General features: G+C 37.8%; 1 protein-coding gene across 1 annotated transcript in view; it reads left to right on the top strand.

The window, feature by feature from the left end:
- THEMIS (thymocyte selection associated) overlaps positions 1-16,827 on the top strand; it is a 211,365-nt gene that overhangs the window by 188,466 nt on the left and 6,072 nt on the right. Inside the window, exon 5 of the mRNA XM_049902361.1 lies at positions 6,707-6,860. Coding sequence (XP_049758318.1) covers positions 6,707-6,860 — 154 coding nt within the window. The remainder of the gene's footprint in view (positions 1-6,706; positions 6,861-16,827) is intronic.

Here is a 16,827-nt window from a genome sequence, read left to right as displayed (position 1 = left end):
AATGAGTTTATTTAAAAGTACAGGATTTGCAATATATGTTTTCTGTGGAGAAAACAAGTTAAAAATATATATATACCCTTCAACTGTATAATAACCATTACTGTCAGGAGTGGCTGTTTAGATTTACTTATGTGTATGAATATGGGATTATATAGTGGCCTTTGATAAGGTGGCCAAAGGAAACATCATGAAAACTAAGTCTATGTTTTATTCATGAATTTTCCATTAATTTAATACATAGTTACTTAATACCTACTCTATTTGGAATGGGAAACCCTGGAGGCATCTTGATTAAGTGCTAAGGTTTCTAATCAAGAGGATGGCAGTTCAAATCCACAGGAGCTCCTTGGAAACTCTATGGGGGAAGTTCTATTCTGTCCTATAGGGTCTCTATGAGTCGGAATCAACTCTACAGCAATGGGTATATTTGAAACGGAGCAGTGGTGGTACAGTGATTTAAGAGTTTACCTGCTAACCAAAAGGTCAGCAGTTCAAATCCACCAGCCTTTCCTTGGAAACCTTATGGGACAGTTCTACTGTGTCCCATAGGGATGCTATGAGTTGGAATTGACTCGATGGCAACAGGTTTTTTTTTTTTTTTGGTTTGTATTTGAAACACTGAGATAATAACTGAGGGCAGTGAATAGTATAGACATAGTCATTATTCTCAGAGAGGTTATGTTTTAACCAGGGAAATAGGCATTAGCTACTAAACCAGGTATTATTTAATTGTAATTGTGAAAATTGCATCACAATTAGAAGTACAAGGTGCTCAAAGACTAGGAAAAAGGACATGAGGTAAAACTCCTCTGGGGAAGAGACATTCTGACTGAGATTCAAGGAATCTAAAAACTAGTAAAGTGAAGAGGAAGGCGTTTGCGGAGAATGTACTATTCAGAGCATTAACCAAGCCTCAGGAAGGAGGGGAAACCCCAGTGGAGTAGTGGTTAAGTGCTATGGCTGCTAACCAAAAGATTGGCAGTTTAAAGCCACGTGGGTGCTCCTCGGAAACTCTGTGGGGGGCAGTTCTACTCTGTTCTATAGGGCCGCTATGAGTCAGACTCAACAGCAACAGATTTGGTTTTGGTTTTTTAAGGAAGCAGAGTGGTGGGTTTGTGGAGCAGAAAGGACATTAGAATTGGATGCCAGAGTGCTTACCATGGCATGAAAGATTCACTACAATTTAACTTTTGCCTCTCCAGAATCATCTCATTTCATAACGCTCCCTACCCCCAGGAGTCACAAACATGTAGATGGTAACTTAAGCCACATCATGTTGAAATTTCCTAGGGATAGTAAAAAGAAAACTGGTTAATAAAACCCAGAGAAACTCTAACACTCAAACATCAGGTAAAGGTGAAGTAAACCAGCAAAGGAGACTGAGTTCTCAGAGTGGAGGAAATTAGAATTCAAGGAGAGGAAGTGAGTAGATATGTCCAGTGCTGCTGGGAAGTGAAAAATAAAAGCCTGAGAGGTTACTGGTGAGACAGAAGTTTTTGAACTAAAATGGATGCTGGAGAGAGAAGAAATTAGGCAGAGGACTGATGAGTATAGAGAAAGTAGAGGGATCAACGGAACTCAGGTCCCAAGGCAGCCAAAGAATAGTCCTGGTAGAAGTGGTGGAAGAAGCAGGCCTGGGCGTGGGAGGTTTGGTTGGAGTAAAAAAACGTAAATTTGAGCATAAGAGATTATGTGAGAAAGGAAGATGCTTACAGATTTTGGAGGTGAAAGATTTTCAGGCAATGGCAGTTCTGGGTTGCGACTCTGGGAGTGGAAGGCTGAGGCGGAGAAATGAAAAATTCATTTGTAATAAGGAGATTCAAAACAAGGCTTTGAATGGGATATCTGTCTGGATGTGGAAGTCACCCAGGATCCCAGCTGCACTCAAGCTGGAGGGGAAAACAATAATACAGATGCCCAAGTTTTTATATAATGATGGATTGTGACTAGAGATTAGGAGACGATGGTACCAATAAGAAGAGAGGCGATGAATTGCGGGATAGCAGGAATATCAAAGCAGCAGAGATTTATTTTTCACAGAGGTAAGAATGCAATAGTCCAGAAACAGCACCAGGGACAAGGGGATCATCAACCTGAGGGTACCTGGGCTGTGGAAGAATAAACAGCCATCACTGGCAGGAGAAATTGTATCCTCAATGGAGAATGGGGTTTTAGTCAAGGAAGGAAGGCAGAGAAAATATTTTACAAGAAAGTTGAGCATGTAGTAAAGTTTGCAAACATAGAATAAAATTCCAGCAGGGGCAGTGGAAGAATTTGGGAGATAGGGAAGGAAAATGCGTGCGTGTGTTGGGAGTTACTGAAGGGCAACAGGGCCGTGAAGAATAGAACATTTGGGTATTTTATTGTTGTGGCAGAAAATAAATGCCTGGGGATGGTGTGGGGACCCAGGAAACTGAAGGTCCAGTCTGGGTGAGTTAAACAAGGATGAGAGAGTGTGGCAGCATCAGCAGCTTAACAGACGTCTATCTCCCTCCCATCAGGTTAGGACCTGGAAACAGGAGACAAGTTATGAAAAATAAAGTAAACTAGAGGTTGGAAAACCTGACAGGACTTGACTAGATGAGACCCCCAAATGAGGGCTTCCTCCAGGAAAATGTGGTCCTTAATTACTGAAATAGTAATATGTCCAGTCCGGCAGAGGTTTTCACCAGGAAACACACGGCCTTTCCAATATTGACTTATTCTGACCAAGTGGTCATTTGCTCTTGTCAGTCTTTTATGACAAAGTTTCCAGTAAAATGGTTTTATGGAAATTCAGCCTTTCATCTTGGAAGTCTGAGGCTTATTATAATACACATAATTTGCATGATCTATGGCCCTTGAGTTGATTCTGGCTCATAGCGACTCTATAGGACAAAGTAGAACCGCCCCATAGGGTTTCCAAGGAACGGCGAGTGTATTCAGACTGCCGATATTTTGGTTAGCAGCCCACCTCTTAACCACTGTGCTACCAATTTGCATGAACTTCTCAAAATTTTAATGTTATCAATTGTAATTGGTATGAAAGTATTTAGCTCCATTTTTTCTTAAATCTACTTGGTTGCTCAGTACTGAGAAAGAATTATTTAAAACTCACCTAATAACTTGAAATATATTTTGGAACATACCAAAAAATCAAACCCATTGCCATCAAGTTCATTCCAACTTATATATTGAAAATATATTTTCCAAAGGTATTTAATTCAATATCAGAAAGTGCTTAGATGCTGGTTGAATCTGCTTCTTTCCAAATGCTGTGAGGCGATACAGTCTTGACAATTTAAAAATTCATGCTGTAGGATGGACTTAAGTTTTTATGGGCTGTGTAGGAGTCATATGTGAACAAGTATGGTGGTTTAGTTTTAATTAATATGAACATTTGAATTCTTATCTTTTTGGAGTTATCTCCGTAGTATCACCAAGGTCTTATCCTTTGCCATTAGAAAAGGAACTTGGGGATTATTTACATAGAAGTTTAACTTTTTGCTTAAGCAATTTATGAAAATTGTTGTTTGAGCAATTAGGTTCTGAGACTGTTATATATTTATATTCTGACACCACACCCAGTGTCTAGGATACTATAGAGAAATTGTTGTTAATTGTATCTGTTATCTATTGCCACAACAATGTTATAGAATGACCAGAAAAACTTGATGGTATACCATTAAAACCACATTTATTTTGCTCATGAGGAGAGGCTGCTGGGTTCAGCTGAGTTGAGATGGGCTCAACTGATCTGGCCAGTTTGCCTAAATGCCTGGGGTGCAGCTGGCTATTGGCTGGCTCTGCTCCATATCATCCTCAACCTCCAACAGACTAGTCCGGGCATGTTCTCACAGCATGGAAGAAGTACAAGAATGAGCAAAACCAATTGTGTAGGCATCTTTCAGATCTTAGATGTGACTCTGGGAGTGAAAAACTAAGGCAGAGAAATGAAAAGTTCAGTTGTATAACAAGGAGATTCAGAGCTTTGAACAGAATGTCTGCCTGGATGTAGACATCGCCCAGGGTCATGGCTATACACACGCTGAAAGGAAAGCAATAATGTAAGTGCCAAAATCTTTACATGATGGTGAATTGTGACTAGAGATTAGTAGTTGATGTTCTAATATCCTGTTGGTCCAAAGGAAGCCACATGTTGTTGTTAGTCATTGTGAAGTGCCCTCAAGTTGGTTCTGGCTCCTAGTGACCCTATGCACAACAGAATGAAACACTGCCTGGTCCTGCCCCATTCACAATCCTTGTTATGCTTGAGTCCATTGTTGCAGCCACTGTGTCAATCCGTCTTGTTGAGGGTATTCCACTCTTTTGCTGACCCTCTACTTTACCAAGCATGATGTCCTTCTCCAGGGACAGATCCCTCCTGATAACATGTCCAAAGTATGTGCGATATAGTCTCGTCATCCTTCCTTCTAAGAAGCATTCTGGTTGTTCTTCTTCCAAGACAGATTTGTTCATTCTTCTGGCAGTCCATGGTGTATTCAATATTCTTCTCCAACACCACAATTCAAAGACATCAATTCTTTTTCAGTCTTCCTTATTCACTGTCCAGCTTTCACATGCATATGAGGCAACTGAAAACACCATGGCTTGGGTCAGGCGCGCCTTTGTCTTCACAGTGATATCTTTGCGTTCCAACACTTTAAAGAAAGGTCTTTTGCAGCCGATTTGCCCAATTTTGATTTCTTGACTGCTGCTTCTATGGGTGTTGATTGTGGATCCAAGTAAAATGAAATCCTTGATAACTTCAATCTTTTCTCCATTTATCATGATGTTGTTTATTGGTCCAGTTGTGAGGATTTTTGTTTTCTTTATGTTTAGGTGTAATCCATGCTGAAGGTTGTGGTCTTTGATCTTCAACAATAAGGGCTTCAAGTCCTCCTCACTTTCAGCAAGCAAGGTTGTGTCATCTGCATAACACAGGTTGTTAACACATTTTCCTCCAATCTTGATGACCTGTTCTTCTTCAAAGAGTCCAGCTTCTCAGATTATTTGCTCAACATACAGCTTGAATAGGTATGGTGAAAGGATACAGCCTTAACTTTAAAGCATGCAGTATCCCCTTGTTCTGTTCCAAAAGCTGCCTCTTGATCTGTGTACAGGTTCCTCATAAGCACAATGAAGTGCTCTGGAATTCCCATTCTTTGCAATGTTATCCATAATTTGTTATGATCCACACAGTCAAATGCCTTTGCATAGTCAATAAAACACAGCTAAACATCTTTCTGGTATTCTGTTTTCAACCAGGATCCATCTGACATCAACAACGATATCCCTGGTTCCATATCCTCTACTGAATTTGGCTTGAATTTCTGGCAATTCACTGTTAATATATGCCCCCATAATCTGACAAACTGACAGACACAATGGGGGTGGGGGGAAGCCACATGGACAAGCCAAAATCAGAGAACGTGGGAAGGCAATGCAAAATTACATGAAAAGCACATAGGTACAGAGAAGGGTGAGGAATTCTGCTGTTAATGCAATCAGTTCACCTCCTTGAATTAATAAATGAATAAATCAATCACAGAGTAAGGTAAAGAGTCTCCCTGAGACTCAGAACTGTTCATTTTGTTAACTTGGGTAAATTATTTTATCTTGCTAGACCTTAATTTCCTTTTTGGCTGTTTCCAAGTTTGAAAGGCCTTTAGTTTTATAAGATCAAGCTTTTAACAAATTTAATAGGATGCACAGTCTGTAGGAGGATACTTAGGGGAAACTTGTTCATTATCCTATACTTTACATGTTGCCGCCAAGTTGATTCCAACTCACAGTGACCCTATAAGACAGAGTAGAACTGCCCCATGGGGTTTCCAAGGAGAGGTTCATGGATTCAAACTGCCAGCCTTTTTTAGTTAGCCGCCAAAAGCTTAACCACTACATCACCAGGGCTCCATCCTATACTTTAGTGAACCAAAATGGTTAGTGTGGATGGCCAAATCAACTGGCTGATTTTGACCCTATGAATCTTTGAATATCTTCAGTCACATTCCAACTGATAAGCTTCTGGTCTGAGTTTGGGTATGAAGTGCTGAAATTTCAGTTTCCTACTTAATTTTTTTCTTCTATTGATGATGCTTTTGAAGCATACAGTGTATCAGCATAAATCAAGCACTATGACATCTCTTATATGTGAGATAAATTTTAGAGGCTGATGCTGCACCTTAATAATTCATTATCATGATAAATTATTGTTCTTAAATAGACTAGAGGAGCATTGTCAAGTTTTCACAGTGTGCTGGTTAAAAATACGGGTTGTTTTAAAGTAGATGTTTTGATTTGTTTTATATAAAGAGTAAAGATAATACGTAAGTGAAGCCCACTCTTCATTATGTACGACAGGTACATATGTAATCTATAATGAAATGCTGGATTATGTAACTATAAAATTTTAAAAAATGAGTAAAAATATTCTAAATGAAAAATATTTTAAAAGATTCACAGGATGAAAGTACAGTCTTTGAAGATGACTTTCTGTGCCTGAGACAGCTTCTTATTTTTGTTACTTCTGTTGCCTCAAATATTCCATACCCAGATTACCAAAAAATACTGAAGAAAATCCAGTTTGTAACTCACTTTGACATGTAGAATGTTCTGTTTCATACTTATAGAAATGACTTGCCATATGATAAATGTTTATCCTCGGCGTATCTCTGGACTGATAATTTACTTGTGGAATCAATCACTGTGGTCTATGTCGTTTCAGAGTCACCGTGTAGACGTTTCTAAGAAGCCACACGCAAATCAAGCTGGCCTGGATTCAAAAGCACCAGTTGGTTGTCAGAATGATTTGGCCAATCTGGAGAGAGAGAGGAGCAAGAGTGGGGCAGCTGCAAAAGTAGACACCAGTGTGACTACAGGTCAGTCATTAAGCCACATGACATTGGTGTTAACTGCCTGCAAGATAAATGCACAATGTACAGAATTTTGTACCATTTTATGTGGAATCTGTGTCTCAGCCAAAATGACTGACCAGACCTGCAAATCTCAATGAAATGAAGTTTTAAGAGCAGCATAGTATTAAACACTCACAATCATGAGAGGGCTGATCATTGTTTCCCAGTATTAGATTTTTCTCCTCATTTATGATTTTCATGGCTAAGGAAAGTGTCTTATTTTAGGATTTCTTATATTAGCATGATAACATTTTAATTTTTTTTTTTTTTTTTTTGCTAGAAAGATTAACAAGAAGAATTAATGGCTTGAGCAAAGAGGCTGAAATAATTGAGATTTTTTTAGTTTAAAGAAGTGTCAGGTAAATCACCTAATGCAGACTTGAATTACGATAGTTTGTTTTATAGGGACAGTGATCTGATCATTTTTATCTCTACTGAGGACAAAGTAAGAACAAATAGACTTGTCAAGGAGTTGATAGCATTCAATTAAGCTACCAGAGTAACTACCATATTGTGGAAATCTGGGATGAGTTAACAAGGGAAATAAGAATTTTCTTTCTTGGCAATATTTTAGACATACCACGCCAGTTCGATTTCTATTGCACTTTATCTTTGAAACTTCATATTTAGTTTACAGAAAAATTGAAACTGTAATTATTCTTAAGCATACAGCTTGTTCCTTTCTCTTCCTTATTTGGTTTTCTAGCTAGCACACTTTTTCCTCCAAGGGCATGTAAAAGTCAAAATACTGGATATAAAGTCTCTGAAGTGTGTCTGCTCCAAACACTGTCTCTACAAGCTGAATTCTTTCATGTAGTTAGCTTACTGGCTTCTGACGCTCCTATAAAAATACCCCATAGAGTTTTTCTTATTACCTTTTCATTGACTCTTTCCAAGTGATAAAAATGAAATTTTGTAAAGGGCTTTGAAAATCATGCACATTGCAATTCCTCCAAATTTCTAGTACTAATCAAGTATAACTATAAAAGAAACAACTACTGCAGTGAAAATTGCTGCAATGTGTTGAGTCTCAAGCCATTATTAATTCATTGGAAACTATTTTTTTTTCTTTAAGACTATGGATCCTAAAAAGTACCAGATAACACAATTCCCGCCATCAAAGTTTGTTTCAATCACCGGAAACCTTGGTATCTGCTCTGCCTTGTGGGTGCATCTCCTTGGACAGGGGCTCGTTGAGCAGCAATCGCAGCACTGTGCCCTAAGTGACTAGTGTAGAATATGTTACAGAGCAGGGCAGTACCCATTTTGAACATATTGCTTGCAAGTGATAGGTTTAAGGAAAAAGAGAACCTGGAATTAAAGCAGTGGTGCTGAGCAAGTGAGACTTTCCACCTGTCTTATTCATCTAGTTGCTGCTATAACAGAAATACCATAAGTGGGTGACTTTAACAAAGGGAAATTTATTCTCTCACACTCTAGGAGGCTAAAAGTCTGAATTCAGGGTACCAGCTCCAGGGAAAGGCTTTCTCTCTCTGTCAGCTTTGGGGGAAGGACCTTGTCATCAATCTTCCTCTGGTCTAGGAGCTTCTCAGCTCAGGAACCTCTGGTCAAAAGGATGTACTCCACTCCTGGTTCTTCACTCTCGGTAGCATGAGGTACCCACCACCTTCCTTCTCTCTGCTCCGTTTTCTTGGTTATAACTCAAAAGAGATTGGCTTAAGACACGATCCAATCTTGTAGATTGAGTCCTGCCTCATTAACACAATAGCCTCTAATCCTGCCTCATTAACATCATAGAGGCAGGATTTAAAACACATAGGAAAATCATATCAGATGACAAAATGGTAGACAATCACACAATACTGGGAATCATGACCTAGCCAAATTGATGAACATTTTTGGGGGACAGCACAATTCAATCCATAACACCACCTTCATTCAAGAAAATAATGTAATATCTCCTTTCTCTGGTTAAGTTCATTTCAACATTCATTTATTTAGAAATCATCTAGTTAGCACATCAGGATAGTGTTTTTATTTGCTTCTCCATTTTTAAATACAATAAATTGCAGATTCTTTCTTCATTATGAATAATTGTTATTATAATTACGTGCATAAAAATACAAATGTAAAGTAAAACAGAAATACAATTTTCAAACTTCATTATTTTCTTGTGAATATAAAATATATTTCTTAATCAAAAAAGAAAAAAAGACTAATTGGGTCCATTCTTAACATTTACTATACTTGGAATGGATAGTTGATCTCTGTATATTTAGTAACTACATAGAAGTTCAGGCTGGGTAAATGATACCCTTTCTGGGTTTTCCTTCTCCTTACTGCTGAGATATAAGTCAGTCATTTCCTAAGTTGTCTCGTGATGAGCATGGCAATTTCAGACCCTTTGTAGCATATCGTAAAAGGTCACTGGTGGTACAAGCAGTTTACGCTCAACTACTAACCTTATGGTTGGTGATTCAAACCCACCCAGCAGCACTGTAGAAGAAAGGCCAGGAAATCTGCTTTCATAAAGATTATAGCCAAGAAAACCCAGTGGAGCAGTTCTACTCTGTAACATTTTGGTTGCCATGAGTCAGAATTGACTTGACTGCAATGAATTTTTTTGTTTGCTTGTTTGGTAGGGTATCATAGACCAAAAAACTGAAGAGCTTTATTAAGACAGAGATACTGCTTCTCTAATTTTTCTCCTTCAAGACTTCACCCAGATCTTATTCTTTCAATTAGACTAGGTGGGACAATTTCAAATGTATATGTAATAATTATGCTAAACGTAATTTTTTATTTTGGAATTCAGTGAAAACAACTAAAGGGTTTTCTGTGATGAAAGCTTACTCTACTCCATCTAGAAAACAATAAGCTAACTCAGAATTAGTGCTGTCAGTCCCCAGCTCCTCTTCACTAAGACACTGATGAGAATGCCTTACCACATCTCCAGACGACCTTTGTTCTGTTTTTTTTTTTTTTTTCCCCTTCACTCTAGTTGCTCAGCAATGCCCTCATCTTACTTTAGGAACATTATTCTTCTTAACCCCATGCATTGTTTTGTCAATAAATTTCTAAAACAACAGTCCAATGAAAGTAGGAGGATTAAGTGGTTAAATTTGTGGTCCAAACTCAGGTTCCTATGTTTGATGTTGGCTCCCCTATCTCCTAGTTGATACATGAGCAATTTGTTAACATCTTTATCACCTTATTTGCAAAATTGGGTTAATAATAGTGCTACCCATGAGGGCTATTTTGAACATTATATTAGATAAAATAGGTAAAAGTTAGTATGAACCAAAAAACAAACAAAAAAAACCCAAACCTTTTGCTGTTGAGTCCATTCCAACTCATAGCAACCCTATAGAACAGAGTAGAACTGCCCCATAGGGTTTTCAAAGAGTGGATGGTGGATTCAAACTGCTGACCTCCTGGTTAGTAGCCAAGCTTTTAACCACTGCGACAACAGGGCTGCAAATTTACTATAAAAAAAAAAAAAAAAAAAACTACATAATAAATAATAAACTCTGATTGAATCATACCTATTATAGTTAATTACTGAGGCTTTATAAGTGTATTGCTAAGAAACACTTTGTTTCCCTACATTATGTTCCCTGCCTGATGTGGCTCTTGCAGTTTCTGAGTCAGCCTGTATTTTTTTCCCTTGAGACCTGTGTCCTCTTGGGAATTTCATGGTCTCTCTGAATGCTAGGAATCTGAGAGGGGATTAGAAACCTTCTTTGGAAATAAGTAACTAATTCCTCAGAGTCCAAGAAACCACCAATTGTGCAGACATGTGGATGCTCTGATCCTCCCTGTGGCCTCATTTTACCTCAGCAGCCATAGATCAGGAAGAGCCCGTGGGCTTCACTGTTTAATCAGCTTAAGCACAATTTTTAGTAGCTGGCATGTGATAAGTGCAGATAATTTCACTAAGCTATTTGTTGCGTGTCCAGTTCCCTGGAATGATTTGCATGTTGAAAGTTTATTGGGATGTACCCTCAGGAAGGACACCTGAGGCAGAGTAACAGAAGAAAGTTGGACAGAAAGAGAAGTTGAACCTTGATACAATCACAACAAAGACCTCAACCAATTCCACAGGGATCTCTGGAGCTCACATAGTTCTTCAGAGTTGTCCGGAATTGAGGTGAGGGGACCAGGCTTTCATACTCCCCGAATCAATCATTGCAAATAGCCACCTCCAAGAAAGGGGAGTTACCAGTGGCAAGGTGACTTTCTTCATTCAAGGGGAAGTCAGTCAGTCAGTATGGGAGGATTATTTAGTTGTGATGAGAGTCTGGTTATTATGAAGTCCATTCGTTAATTGCTGTGATTGCTTCTGGACATCTGTCTGGCTAAACAGGGAGACATTTTCTCTCCTACTCTTTATGTGTCCCTCTAGGAACTGTGATCTTTATAGCAGAGAGCATAATATTTTTTAAAAATATGCCTATTTCTACTTACTGGAGAGATAGAGATTAGAGAAACCCTGAGACTACCACCCTAAGACATCCTTTGAACTTGGAACTGAAGTAGCTCTTGGTGGTCACCTTTCACCCAAATAATAGATTGGCTTATAAAATAAACAATGTCACCCATGAGTACTATACTTCCTTAAATAATCAACTATATGAGACCAAATGTCAACATTTACCCTAAAACAAAGCTGAGACGCTAAGGAGGAGCAGGGAAGCTAGATTAATGGAAACAGAACAAACAGAATGGAAATAATGAGACTGTTGACATATTGTGAAAAATGTAACCAATGTCATGGAACAATTTGTATAAAAATTGTTAAATGGGAACCTAATTTGCTGTGTAAACTTTCACCTAATACACGGTAAAATATTTTTAAAATATGCCTGTTTGTTTTTGTACTACGTAAATGTTCTCTACTGAGCAAATTTTATACTTTCCTGATCCACATTTTCTAATGTAATTCTTTCCTTTTGAAACCTCATTTATGTTCTCCTAATTATCGTTATATCTTTAAACTAAATCTATGCCACCATTCACATTCTGTAAATTAGACTTGTCAAGTAGTGAGAATAACATTGGCCAGAAAACAAAACTCAGGTACCCTCAGGTCTAGTCCCAGCTCTGCCACAAGAGATTTGTAGCCTTTCATGAACCATTTCATTTCTGTGAGCTTCACTTTCCTCACCAAAGCAGAAGGTGAGCCAGGTAGTCTTTGTGCCATGTCACCTCTGACAGCATACGATTCTATGCCTATTCTGATATAGAGAAATGCAACTGATGGGCTCAAACTGGCTGACTCTAAGCAGGAGTCACAAAGAGATGACTCACCACATCTAGGAATTTACTTAGCATGGTAACTTAAACAGAGGACAGGAAATAAGTTCCATGGAAAAACTCTTCTCTGATACCCAGGTGAAAGCTAAAGACTAAGGATTAGATCTTCAGGAAAAGAAAGAAGTCTTTACATTGAATTTTACTTTAACCTTATGTTTAAGCTTCAGAATTTATTTGTATGATGGTAAATAAAATATAAAAGTCAGCTATCTATGAGAACTATTTTGAGAATTAGACAAGGCATGGACTTTGTATGAAGGACCTTGACTGAATGACTGAAAATTATCTAGAGGTATGTACTTTAAAAAAAAAAAAATTTTTTTTATAGATACCATAAAACACATTTTTTTATTTTAATAAAAGAAAATCCCAATAATTTAGTGTAATTCTAAGTAGTGTGTAATTCTAAGCAAAGTAATTGTTATTACCTCAAAAACCAAAAACCAAACCAAACCCAGTGCTGTGGAGTCGATTCCAACTCATAGCGACCCTATAGGACTAGAAAATCTGTAATTTAAAATATTGCGTAATCTCAAATAGACAGTAAGAATATCTGATAAATCTCTTGTCTTTCTATTTGACATCAGTGCGGATTTTCCATAATATAAACAAATAATGACACGAGTAGAATTTCTCTCATATTTCTAGAGAATACTACTTTAGTTTGGAAATACCGACAGCCTAAAGTAAAATGTTATAAGATTACTCTTCATTTTATCACAACCTATTTCCCTCTTCTCAAAAGGTTTAAATGGTTCAGAATATCCTGAAAGGAGAGCCTGCAGCCATTTCATTCTTTGAACAATTCTGCAATATCATTTCCTATTAGGCAATTATTTGAGCACTGACAGCCTTGCCCTTCTTCATCTCTAGAGATTAATTAATTTCCTGCAGTGCTTTCTCTTCACGGAAAACCTTACTAGTTAGCCGTCACCAATGAGAGATCTCATCAACAGAATGTTAATTATAAAAGCAAAACCATATACCATGTTGAATGGGAAAAACAGTTGTCTAGGCAAAACAATCTTTTTCTTTTCTCTCCTCTCCTCTCCTCTCCTTTTTACTCTACTGTCTCCTTAATTTGTGGCTGGGCAGGAACATTAACCACTGGGGCATCTTTCTGGGAAGTGGTGAGATAGAGTGATAAGTGTGCAGTCTTTGCAAACAGAGCCAAGGGGGAACTCTAATTCAAAGAATGTCACTGTGGGCCAATTAATTAATTTCTTTCTGCTTTTGTTTCCTGATCTGTAAAATGAGAGTAAAAGTACCTACCTCACATAAAGTTATATAATGTGGCTGGCAAAGAGTGTTGTTCTTAGGTGCTGTTGAGTTGGTTCTAACTCATAGTGACCCTATGTACAATGGAACGAAACACTGACCAGTCCTGCACCATCCTCACAATCTTTGTTATGCTTAAGCCCATTGTTGCAGCCATGGTATCAATCCATCTCATTGAGGGTCTTCCTCTTCTTCATTGCCCTGTACTTTACCAAATATCATGTCCTTCTCCAGCGACTGATCCCTCCTGACAACATGTCCAAAGTATGGGAGAAGTAGTCTTGCCATCTTTGCTTCTAAGGAGCATTCTGGTTGTACTTCTTCCAAGACAGATTTGTTCATTCTTTTGGCAGTCCATGGTATAGTCAATATTCTTCTCCAACACCACAACTTAAAGGCATTAATTCTTCTTTGGTCTTCTTTATGCATTGTCCAGCTTTCCCATGCATAGGAGGCAATTGAAAATACCATGGCTTGGGTCAGGCCCACCTTAGTCTTCAAGGTGACATTATTTCAGCTCGCTAATGCCTAGGATATCAATGTTTATGTGTTTCATTTCATTTTTGACCACTTCCAATTTTTCTAGATTCATACCTCATACATTCTACTTTCTGATTATTAATGGATGTTTGCAGCTGGTTCTTCTCATTTTGAGTTGTGCCACATCAGCAAATGAAGGTTCCAAAAGCTTGACTCCATCCGTATCATTAAGGTCAGCTCTACTCTGAGGAGGCAGCTCTTCCCCAGTTGTCTTTTGAGTGCCTTCCAACCTGAAGGACTCTTCTTCTGGCACTATATCAAACAATGTTCTGCTGCTATTCATAAGGTTTTCACTAGCTGAGTCTTTTCAGAAGTAGACTGCCAGGTCATTCTTCCTAGTCAGTCTTAGTCTGGAAGCTCAACTGAAACGTGTCCGCCATGGGTGACCCTGCTGGTATTTGAATACTGGTGTCATAGCTTCCAGCATCAAAGCAACACGCAAACCCACACAGTATAACAGACATACGGGGGGAGGGGGGCGGTGGGCAAAGAGTAGACACTAGATAAATTATTATTATTATTATTAGAGAGTTCAGTCAATGGATTTTATTTAACACTGCATATTGATTAGCCCATTGCTGTAAAATCAATTCCCACTAATATTGCTTACTGTGGCATAATATTAACCCTATTTCTCATGTGCGTTTACAAATGAATCTATGAGGGATTTGAAGAAAAACATCTTTCAATTCTTAGTTGAAAAATATCTTTCAACTCTTAGTTAAACCAAGAGAGATTATTGAGATGGTCAGTTTGAAGTCTTTTTCTGTCCTCCATTTCTTTTCTTTTCTCATCATTTCTACTCTTACAGTTTTTATTATACTTATTAGTGACTGATAAACTTATTATTTTTCCCATTAAGAAGTTCTTAAAAAGATCCAAAAGCTATTGGCTAGTAGTTTTTTTTTTTTTTTTCAAAGTGAGTGGGTTGAGGGGCCAGCATTGGGAACCAGGGAATCTACCTACAGAGGCTATGTTTTTGTTTTTTAATATTTTATTGTGTTTTAGGTGAAAGCTTACATAGCAAATTAGGTTTCTGTTATGATAAAATTGTGTCCCCCAGAAAACATGTGTCAATTTGGCTAGGCCTGATTCCTATATCCTGTGATTGTCCACCATTTTGTCATCTAATGTGATTTTCCTATGTGTTGTAAATCCTACCTCTGTGACGTTAACGAGGCAAGATTAGAGGCTGTTATGTTAATGAGGCAGGACTCAATCTACAAGATTAAAATTGTGTTTAAGGTAAATCTCTTTTGAGATATAAAAGAGAGAAGCAAGCAGAGAGACGGGGGACCTCCTACTACCAAGAGTGAAGAACCAGGAGGGGATTGTGTCCTTTGGGCACGAGGTCCCTGAACTGAGAAGCTCCTAGGACAGGGCAAGATTGATGACAAGGACTTTCCCCCAGACCCAACATAAAGAGAAAGCCTTCCCCTGGAGCTGGCACCATGAATTTGGACTTCTAACCTCCTAGACTGTGAGAAAATAAATTTCTCTTTGTTAAAGACATCTGCTTGTGGTATTTCTAATACAGCAGCACTAGATAACGAAGACAATTTCCATTTAAACATTTTTATACGTTGTTCCATGACACTGGTTACATTTTTCACAATATGCCAATATTCTCATTATTTCCATTCTTTTTGTTGTTTTCACTAATCTAGCTTCCCTGCCTCTCCTTAACTTCTTATCTTTGTTTTAGGGTAAATTCTGACTGCTTGGTCTCATATAGTTGGTTATTTAAGGGATCACAGTATTCACAGGTGATATTTTTTATTTTATATGCCAATCTGTTGTTTGAATGAAAGGTGACCACTGGGAGTGGTTTCAGTTTCAAGTTCAAAGTACATCTTAGGGCTTGCTAGTAGTTTTAGGTCTATCTTTTGAGGCTTGAAACTGCATGAGAGTTTATTTTTTTAAATTATTTTCTTCGAAATAAAAATAATCAAGTGTTATTTGATTCAGTCTCAGGAATAAAATGGTGCTCTAAACCTAGGAACAAAGGACATGAAAGCAAAATAGAAGGAAAGTTGAGCAATGCTCTCTATATGAAGAAATGAAATCATTTTTTTATAATCCAGAATGACCATTATTTTGGTAACACGACTGTGATTAAGAATTGCCTCAAGTAAATCAACTCCTTTCTTGTTTTCCCCACATTACTTTACGATTTGGGTATAACACTAGAAAGAAGGAGCAACTGAAAGATTAAAAGAAAAAAAAAAAAAGCCAAACCTGTTGCCGGCCAGTAGATTACAACTCATAAAAAAAAAAAATTTTTTTTTTTTTTTTTTTTTATGAGCTACCTTAAAAGACAGAGTAGAACTCCCCATAGGGTTTCCAAGGAGCGTCTGGTGGATTTGAACTGCTTGCCTTTTGGTTAGCAGCCGAGCTCTTAACCACTGTGCCAGTTAAATGAAAAAAAAAAAAAAGAAGAAATGTCATGGTGCAGACGTTTAACAACTACAACCTTATGTATAGTAGCTGCAATGAGCTGTGTGCCTGGTGTGCAATTTATATATTTTCTTATTATCCTTTCATATATCAAAAAAATATTTTTATTAAGACCATCGATGGTATGTTAACTTGGGTAGAAGACAGTATCAACATGGGCCAAGTTCATATGAAGACCTGTGTCCTTGACCTTTATGGACTCTTCTGCAAATCATTGATTCTTTTTAATTGTAAAAGCATTTTTTTTTAAGTTAAAAGGTTAATAAAAAATAATAAGCCTTGAGTCTCTAATTTCCCCATGAATAACTTCTAATCTTCTCACTTTTATTTCTTCTCCTCTTTCTTCTAACCTGTTTTCTTTGTTGCAGGTAAAAGCCTT

The sequence above is a fragment of the Elephas maximus genome, chromosome 1 (genome assembly GCF_024166365.1).
Source record: "Elephas maximus indicus isolate mEleMax1 chromosome 1, mEleMax1 primary haplotype, whole genome shotgun sequence".
Lineage (NCBI taxonomy): Eukaryota > Metazoa > Chordata > Mammalia > Proboscidea > Elephantidae > Elephas > Elephas maximus.
The sequence above is the reverse complement of the archived record's forward strand: the minus strand, read 5'-3'. Positions and strand labels throughout refer to the sequence as shown.